This window comes from Anser anser, assembly GCF_964211835.1.
Source record: "Anser anser genome assembly, chromosome: 1".
Classification (NCBI taxonomy): Eukaryota; Metazoa; Chordata; class Aves; order Anseriformes; family Anatidae; genus Anser; species Anser anser.
The window spans coordinates 148,048,530-148,057,996 of NC_139720.1; the positions used below are offsets into that span (position 1 = coordinate 148,048,530).

The window sequence follows — 9,467 nt, forward strand, 5'->3', positions numbered from 1 at the left end:
CTGCGACCCTAGAGGCACGGGTACGTGAATTGCAAAGGAAAACAATTGGGAAAAAGGAGTTCTCTGAAAGGTTTGCTGCTCCAACTTCCAGCAGGCAGTCCTTTAAACACAGAAATGAAGATTCTGACCAGGACTAGAGGGGCCCTGCCTCCAGCCAGGGGGAGGAAAGGGACAATCGAGTTTATTGGACTGTGTGGATTCGATGGCCTGGCACGTCAGACGCACAGAAGTATAAGGCTTTGGTAGACACCGGTGCACAATGTACTCTAATGCCATCAAGCTATAAAGGGCCAGAGCCCATCTGTATTTATGGTGTGACGGGGGGATCCCAGCAGTTAACTGTATTGGAGGCTGAAGTGAGTCTAACCGGTAATGAGTGGCAGAAGCACCGTATTGTGACTGGCCCAGATGCTCCGTGCATCCTTGGCATAGACTATCTTAGAAGAGGATATTTCAAGGACCCAAAAGGGTTCCGCTGGGCTTTTGGCATAGCTGCTTTGGAGACAGAGGACATTAAACAGTTGTCTACCTTGCCTGGTCTCTCAGAGGACCCTTCTGTTGTGGGGTTGCTGAGGGTTGAAGAACAGCAAGTGCCGATCGCTACCACAACTGTGCACCGGCGGCAATATCGCACCAACCGAGACTCCCTGAGTCCCATCCATAAGCTAATTCGTCAACTGGAGAGCCAAGGAGTGATCAGCAAGACTCATTCACCTTTTAATAGTCCCATATGGCCAGTGCGAAAGTCTAATGGTGAGTGGAGACTAACAGTGGACTATCGTGGCCTGAACGAAGTCACACCACCACTGAGTGCTGCAGTGCCGGACATGCTAGAACTCCAGTATGAACTGGAATCAAAGGCAGCCAAGTGGTATGCCACAATTGATATCGCTAATGCATTTTTCTCCATCCCTCTAGCAGCACAGTGCAGGCCACAATTTGCTTTCACTTGGAGGGGAGTCCAATATACTTGGAATCGGCTGCCCCAGGGGTGGAAACACAGCCCTACCATTTGCCATGGACTGATCCAGTCTGCGCTGGAGCAGGGGGAAGCTCCTGAACACCTGCAGTACATCGATGACATCATTGTGTGGGGTGACACTGCAGAAGAAGTTTTCGAGAAAGGGAAGAAAATAGTCCAAATCCTTCTGAAGGCCGGTTTTGCCATAAAACAGAATAAAGTTAAAGGACCTGCACGAGAGATCCAGTTTTTAGGAATTAAATGGCAAGATGGACGTCGTCAAATCCCAATGGATGTGATCAACAAGATAACAGCTATGTCTCCACCAACTAGCAAAAAAGAAACACAAACTTTCCTAGGTGTCGTGGGGTTTTGGAGAATGCATATTCCAAATTACAGTCTGATTGTAAACCCGCTCTACCAAGTAACCCGTAAGAAGAATGCCTTTGAATGGGGCCCTGAGCAACGACAAGCCTTTGAACAAATTAAGCAGGAAATAGTTCATGCAGTAGCCCTCGGGCCAGTCCGAACAGGACCAGATGTAAAGAATGTGCTCTACACCGCAGCCGGAGAGAATGGTCCCACCTGGAGCCTCTGGCAGAAAGAACCTGGGGAAACTCGAGGTCGACCCCTGGGGTTTTGGAGTCGGGGATACAGAGGATCTGAAGCCCGCTATACTCCAACTGAAAAGGAGATATTGGCAGCATATGAAGGAGTTCGATCTGCTTCGGAAGTGGTCGGTACTGAAGCGCAGCTCCTCCTGGCACCCCGACTGCCGGTACTAGGCTGGATGTTCAAAGAAGGGTCCCCTCTACACATCATGCAACTGATGCTACATGGAGCAAGTGGGTTGCACTGATTACTCAGCGGGCTCGAATAGGAAACCCCAGTCGCCCAGGAATCTTGGAGGTGATTATGGACTGGCCAGAAGGCAAATACTTTGGGATATCACCAGAGGAGGAGGTGGTTCGTGCTGAAGAAGCCCCCCTGTACAACAAGCTACCGGAAAATGAGAAGAAATATGCCTTGTTCACTGACGGGTCCTGTCGTATTGTGGGAAAGCATCGGAGATGGAAAGCTGCTGTATGGAGTCCTACACGACGAGTTGCAGAAGCTGCTGAGGGAGAAGGTGAATCGAGTCAGTTTGCAGAAGTAAAAGCCATTCAGCTGGCTTTAGATATTGCTGAACGAGAAAAGTGGCCAGTTCTCTATCTCTATACTGATTCATGGATGGTAGCAAATGCCCTGTGGGGGTGGTTACAGCAATGGAAGCAGAACAACTGGCAGCGCAGGGGCAAGCCCATCTGGGCTGCGGCATTGTGGCAAGATATTGCTGCCCGGGTAGAGAACCTGGTTGTAAAGGTACGCCATGTAGATGCTCATGTGCCCAAGAATCGGGCTACTGAAGAACACCAAAACAACCAGCAGGTGGATCAGGCTGCTAAGATTGAAGTGGCTCAGGTGGACCTGGACTGGCAACATAAAGGTGAATTATTTATAGCCCGATGGGCCCATGACACCTCAGGCCATCAAGGTAGAGATGCAACCTACAGATGGGCTCGTGATCGAGGGGTGGACCTGACCATGGACACTATAGCACAGGTTATTCATGACTGTGAAACATGTGCTGCAATCAAGCAAGCCAAACGGTCAAAACCTCTTTGGTATGGAGGACGATGGCTGAAATATAAATATGGAGAGGCCTGGCAGATTGATTACATCACACTCCCTCAAACCCGCAACGGCAAGCGCCACGTACTTACAATGGTGGAAGCAACCACCGGATGGCTGGAAACATATCCTGTGCCCCATGCCACCGCCCGGAACACTATCCTGGGCCTTGAAAAGCAAGTCTTATGGCGACATGGCACCCCAGAGAGAATTGAGTCAGACAACGGGACTCATTTCCGAAACAACCTTATAGACACTTGGGCCAAAGAACATGGTATTGAGTGGGTGTATCACATCCCCTATCATGCACCAGCCTCTGGAAAAGTTGAACGATACAATGGACTGTTGAAGACTACACTGAAAGCAATGGGTGCTGGGACATTCAAAAATTGGGATACACATTTGGCAAAGGCCACCTGGTTAGTCAATACCAGGGGATCTGCCAACCGAGCTGGACCTGCCCAATCAAACCAGTTACGCACTGTAGAAGGGGATAAAGTTCCTGTAGTGCACGTAAGAAACATGCTGGGTAAAACAGTCTGGGCTACTCCTGCCTCAGGAAAAGGCAAACCCATTCGTGGAATTGCTTTTGCTCAGGGACCTGGATGCACTTGGTGGGTAATGCAAAAGAATGGGGAGGTCCGGTGTGTACCTCAAGGGGATTTGATACTGGGTGAGAATAGCCCATGAGTTGAATTGTAGTATGTTAATTATTATATAATAATGTATGTCATCACTACCATGATTGCTATATATCATAGATGAAAATGGTGATTAATTAGAATGTATTGGACAGAGTGTAACCTGAGCATGACATAAATGGTATGGAATAAGGGGTGGATATCTGTCCTGGTTCCAGTTAGGACAGAGTTAAGTAGCTCATAGTAGCTGGTAGGGTGCTATGTTTTGGATTAGGATGAGAAGAGCGCTGATAACATGCTGATGTTTTAATTGTTGCAGAGCAGTGTTTACACCAGGCCAAGGACTTTTCGGCTTCTTGCTCTGTCCTGCCAGCGAGCAGGCTGGGGGTGCAGCAGGAGCTGGGAGGGGACAGACCCAGGACAGCTGACCCAAACTGGCCAAAGGGGTATTCCATACCATCTGACGTCATGCTAAACAATATATAGGGGTGGCTGGCCGGGGTGGCGGGGCCGGCTGCTCGGGGATAGGCTGGGCATCGGTCAGCGGGTGGTGAGCAATTGCATTGTGCATCACTTGTTTTCTTACACATTATTATTGTTAATACTATTACCATTATCACTATTATTATTATTATTGTTATTATTATTTTCCTGTCTTAATAAACTGTCTTTATCTCAACTCACAGGCTTCACTTTCCCGTTTCTCTCCCCCCATCCCAGAGAGGGAGGGGGGAGGGTGAGCGAACGGCTGTGTGGTGTTTAGCTGCCAGCCGGGTTAAACCACAACAAGCACCAAAAAGAATGGTTTGGGGGTGTATGAGAGGAGGAAGGAGGGTAGGAAAGAGAACTTTTCTTTTACCTGAAATGTGATTCCTTGTTCTTTTTTTCTTGTATTAAAGCAGCACTTCAGGCGAAGTTTACTTGGCCAGTTAACATTACTTTGCCAGCTTGTCAGTTCACAAATATGCACAGGACTAAAACATGCAGAAAGAAAGGTTTTGTTTTGGCTTTGAGGTCATGGTGTAGTTTTCTGTTTGTTTTCAGCGTACTTCCTCGTGGCACTGCATGTGCTTTCGCTCTCAAAGCTTTCCCCACAAGCAAGCCAAAGACAACTGGTTAAAGGAGTGTATCCAGCAGCAGCGACTCTTATGCTGGTAGAGGAGTCTTACCTGTCATTCTTCATGGGAACAAAGGAAACAAAGTCGGTCTACGCTGTGTGCATGTCTGGAAACCTTGGCAGAGACCAGCTTAAGTTAGAGGAACCTGAACTGCAGCTTTTCAGAATTAGCAAGGGAAGGGAACACGCAGGAAGGTGCTTGCGTTACCCGTTATTTCTTTCAGTTAATGCAAATTTTGTCAGCGCAGCACCAGTGAACCCTCAAGGTTTGCCACCAAGTCCACCCTAAATGTTTCAGTGGATGTTTAATCGTAATGTGGATTCCTTGAACATCTCTGTAAATCTTGTCCTTTGCCGAGACATCTGACGAGCTCTTAAATACTAAAATAATAGTTTTCTTCTCTAAGCATGCCCAGAACTACTTGTTTATGGAACTGAGGTGCTCGTTATTCAGCCTCCACCTCGATAACATAAATGCTTCCCCTGTCAAACAGGCTCTGGACTAACAGTTATGTCCAAAATTAAGAAAACTGGAGGGTGCTACAACAATTCAGTGTGGTGAGCAGTGATATAGGTCTAATTTCAATCCCTGTCCCTCAGATAAATCTTTAAGTGGGAAGAGGTGTTACCATGGGGACACATCGTTCCCTTCCTTTTGAAATTATTCCTTGGAAAAAGTGGAATTTCCTTTGATCGGAGAAATAAGTGAAAAAGTTAACATAGTGGTTGGGTCATACCCAAAGGGAAGTGTTACCCGGTCTCCAGCTCCCCCGGACAGCTGACACGCAGAAATTCACATTTCCAGTTTGTGACCAGACCCAGTCTACAGGCTTTGTTTCCAATTGTCTGGGTATAGCGTGGTCTGGGAGGTTTGCGCCCCCCTGCGTGGAAAGGGGGGGGGTTGAACCTTATTTATTAAGAACCTGAATTTATTGAACCTTAAATATTAGTGAGGTTTTTAGAATTGTATCTTTGAACGCTCCCTAGATTACCCACGCTTGAGAAGGAAGAATGAATTGCCAAGAATTGATATCCAGAGAACATCAGAGAGAAGATAGTTTGGTAGGCATGAATGAAGTAGTATTTTGTAGAGATGAGCCTTGGCTGACAGAGAAGGGCTGTATGACCACAATGCAGGCATCTTTGTTGCACGGTTTAATTAAACTTTGGGTTCATAGGCTCAGCACACATTTACATACTCAGCCGTACAGGACGTTCCCCTCAGTTCTGTGGAAAACCATGTCTACCGCCTACTGAATTTTGGTTTCTTCTCTCCAAGATTATTACAGCCCGGCGATGATGGGCCTGAAAACCGACCAGGAGGTCCTGGGAGAGCTGGTGAAACTGAAAGTTCCTGCCGTGGCAGAGCTGATGGAAAGACACGGGGTCATGTGGACCCTGGTGGTGTCACGCTGGTTCATCTGCTTGTTTATTGACATTCTTCCAGTAGAGGTAAGCGGTGACATTCAGTTCTTTTTAATGTACATCCATAATCATTATTTCATTTGTGGTGCTTTAGTAATAATTTCCTATTGGAAAACGGGCAGTAACCTGAATTCTCTCCTTTCCTGCAGACCGTGCTCCGAATATGGGACTGTTTGTTCTACGAAGGGTCAAAGATCATCTTCCGCGTGGCCTTAACGTTAATTAAGCAACACCAAGCTTTTATTCTGGAAGCCACGAATTTCCCTGACATTTGTGATAAATTCAAGCAGATCACCAAAGGAACATTCGTAACAGAGTGTCACACCTTCATGCAGGTAAATTCTTCACAGCTTTTAGCTGTTAGGAATTAAAAACAAGACTGACTTGTCTCCATCAAAAAGAGGGAGACAGTTCAGAGAAATGTGTCTGTGGGAATTGCTGAAAGGATGAAGAATGTTTTCGTGTGTGTGTGTATATACATATATATAAAAACTCAAACTGTTGTTATTTACTTTAGAATTATTATCCAAATCCCTATATAGCAATCCATTTGTATTCTCTATCCTACAGGGGGGGGAAATCCCTCCTGCCCTTTTTAAACTTTTTTTTTTTTTTAAGGCAGGAAGTCTGGCAAGAAAATAACCTTACCGAATGCTTTCAGAGAACTGTGCATTGATTGTGTTCCTGTGCGTTTTCTCAGAGCAATTGGAATAGATTATTATAGGATACAACTTGCATTGATAAATCTTCAATGTAAAGCCTCGGTTAGTCAGAGAACGAAAAGTACCCAGCTCTTAACCTCCAGTCTGAAACCTTAAGTCGAGTACCCAAGTTTTACGACAACCTGCAGCCTAAGAATTATTCTTGTAAATTATGAATAGAGCGGATGCTAAATGCATACAGAGCACTAGATTCAGAGCTTAACTCAGTTGATGGAAATGTGAAATACATTAGTTGCAAAAATAACAGGAGCAGGTCTGCCACAAATCACTTAGCCAGCTCCACTACCCTTGTTACCGAGCATGCCCAAAAGGACATCCCTGTAGGTGACTTCGTACCCCCAGACTTTCTGTGCTCGTGGCAGAGCTCTGCGCATAGGTCTGTAACGTTAGAATGTTGTTCCGGGTTTCATTTTTGCTCATATGAGGAAAAGAGGTTTAACTTATTAGTGCTTGTGAGTCTTTTAGGTAAAAGAGAGAGGGGAAAGATAAATCACAAGTGTAGCTTAACTTGAAAGGAAGATGTTTGCAGGGATTTTCCCTTCCATAAAGAGTTTAGAGTAAGAGTTTTGTTAAATGTGAACTGCCACGAGAATAGCAGTTCAGAGACTGATACAAATACTTGTCCTTGAAGGACATTGTTTTTTTCTGCTCCTCCCTTTAATGACATTACTGTGACTTTTTAGAAAGACCGCTAGCTTTTTCTTGCAGTTTTCCCCAATAAAAATATCTGGGTTACTTATTTTCCGGAAGAGTTTATTTTAACTGGGGTGGTTACTGTAGTGCGGGGGCTTCCAAGGCAGTAACATAAACAATTTAGGTTAGGTTTCTATGGAACGGTGGAAGGCCTGCTCCAGTTTTGTTTTGCAGAAATGCCGATACTGCTACCAGTGGAGGTGATGACAGCTGAAGGTTTTATGTTCCCCTCTTGAACAAAAACTTAGTTTTCAGTTCAATGCAGTGGGGATTTCTTTATCAGAGTGCTCTCAAAGCTGGCTCATTTACCACCTCATCTCCAGAGCTGTCGGCTACAAGTACAGAGAACAGAGGGGCCCACGCAGCTTAGCTGCAGACTTCGGCACAAAGCAAGTTTATGTGCTCAAGCTTGCTTCACGGTTTTGTTGTCAGAAATTCTAAATGCAGTAGTGAAAACAAATGTATTGTTCTTGAGATCGCAAAAGCAACAAGTGAGAGCCAGAAAAGTTACAGAAGTGTTTGGTAGCATTTGAAACGTCTCAAATTCTTACATCCATGTACGCTACTACCCTGGGAAGCCTCGTGGAATAGAGCAAAGGTAGCAGAGTAAGGGACTAATGGCTGATTTTATTCCTTCAGCAACAGACTGCTGTATTTTGTGTGCCCCAGCCCGAATGACCTATGCTAGCACCATAGGAAAAGTAAATTGGTAGTTGTAGAAGTACCCAGGATGGCTTAGTGTGTTCTGAATATGATATATGGTTTAATTTTTGGGTGGTCCTCTGTGGAGCCAGGATCATTGTTGGGTCACTTCCAACTCTGGCTGTTCTGTGAGTCTCTGAATATGTATACAATCCAACAACACAAATGTGTTCTAAAATAATTTTAACTGGATACTTATATTCAATAGCATTTTTGTATTGTTACTTTTGTATAATTCGGAGCTCTTGTTATGAGCTGCAGATTTACAGTGTCTTTAAAATGGAGTAGGTGAAGATGCTTCCCTGTTCTAAGGAGGCCAAACAGCAGTAAGTGTTCTCTCATCATAGCTGTAAAAGGTGGGATCACAGAAAATTCTGGCATCTTGTCTAAAGCCAGCATTTTAACTAAGGATTTTCTCATTTTGCCCCCAGAAAATATTCACAGAACCCGGAACCTTGTCCATGACAACCATTGACAAACTCCGAGAGACTTGCAGAGAGAAGTTACTTTCTCAGGGATAACTCACCAGGCCTCAGCAGGGGGTCACACACTCCAGAAATCGACACATTCCTCTACTTGCACTGACTAAAGCACACTTTAAGCTTTCCATGAGTTAACTGACAGTTGACCAATTTTTTTCCTGCCTTTCAAGTAAGTGTTGTTAACACTTTGTACTGTATGTCAGACTTGATAACTGGAACTACTGGAACTGGTGGTTATATTGTTTTTTTGTTTGTTTGTTTTTAAAGTGTTTTCTGATTAGAATGTGATCAAAAGTCGAGACACTCCTTTTAAAAAAAAAAAATCACTGTCCTTGTCTTTTCAGGGCATTTTGTAATGTTAAAAACAGGTGTATAGAATTCCATATCCTTCCTTACTGTTAACACCTCTTATAATTTGTACAAAATAAACCTAATTTAATTTGTCAGAACCTGTTGTTTGGTGTTAAGAGAGTAAAATACCTCAGTAGTGGTAGCAGCAGTGGTGGACTGAATACAGCATATACTGATCTTTCCTGACAGAAAGAAGGGAACAGAAACAAGCAAAGCTGGCAATGTGCCACCTCCCGCCCTGCTGAATTAATTGCTTTCTTGTCCTTACAGAGCCCTCTCGTGGCCACATCGTTTCCCTCACCTTCCTTACTGTTACAGGACCGTGGAAAGCCTCACTTCTTACACCACCTTTTCAGATTCTACTGCAAGACTGGTCTTTGATAAGGCAGTTAGTGGTTTTGTTTTGCTGCACATTGAGCTTATTTCATTCCTCACAAAGGAAAAAACAAACTTTCAGAGGAAATAGGTGAATATTCTTCTAGGCCAGTAAAGGCAACTTATGAGTACTGAAAGCTGTATGGAGAAAAGAACGGCACTTCCCAGCTGCCATTTGCTATCTTCACATGTTTCTTTAGAAGAAGAAAGTGCACCCCGTAAGAGTATAAAACTACCTAAGTGGTTCTAAACAAACAGCTGTATTGTGCTCAAGAAGGAGGCAAGACTCAGTGATACAGAGATAAGCCCCAGGCAAGTACGCAGGGT

General features: G+C 44.7%; 1 protein-coding gene across 1 annotated transcript in view; it reads left to right on the plus strand.

The window, feature by feature from the left end:
- Window positions 1–8,863, plus strand: part of GRTP1 (growth hormone regulated TBC protein 1) — a 43,704-nt gene extending 34,841 nt beyond the window's left edge. Inside the window, exons 6-8 of the mRNA XM_083834824.1 lie at window positions 5,670–5,842; window positions 5,965–6,150; window positions 8,364–8,863. Of these exons, the coding sequence (XP_083690950.1) occupies window positions 5,670–5,842; window positions 5,965–6,150; window positions 8,364–8,453 (449 nt within the window). The 3' untranslated portion in view covers window positions 8,454–8,863. The remainder of the gene's footprint in view (window positions 1–5,669; window positions 5,843–5,964; window positions 6,151–8,363) is intronic.
- The last annotated feature ends 604 nt before the right edge of the window (window positions 8,864–9,467 follow it).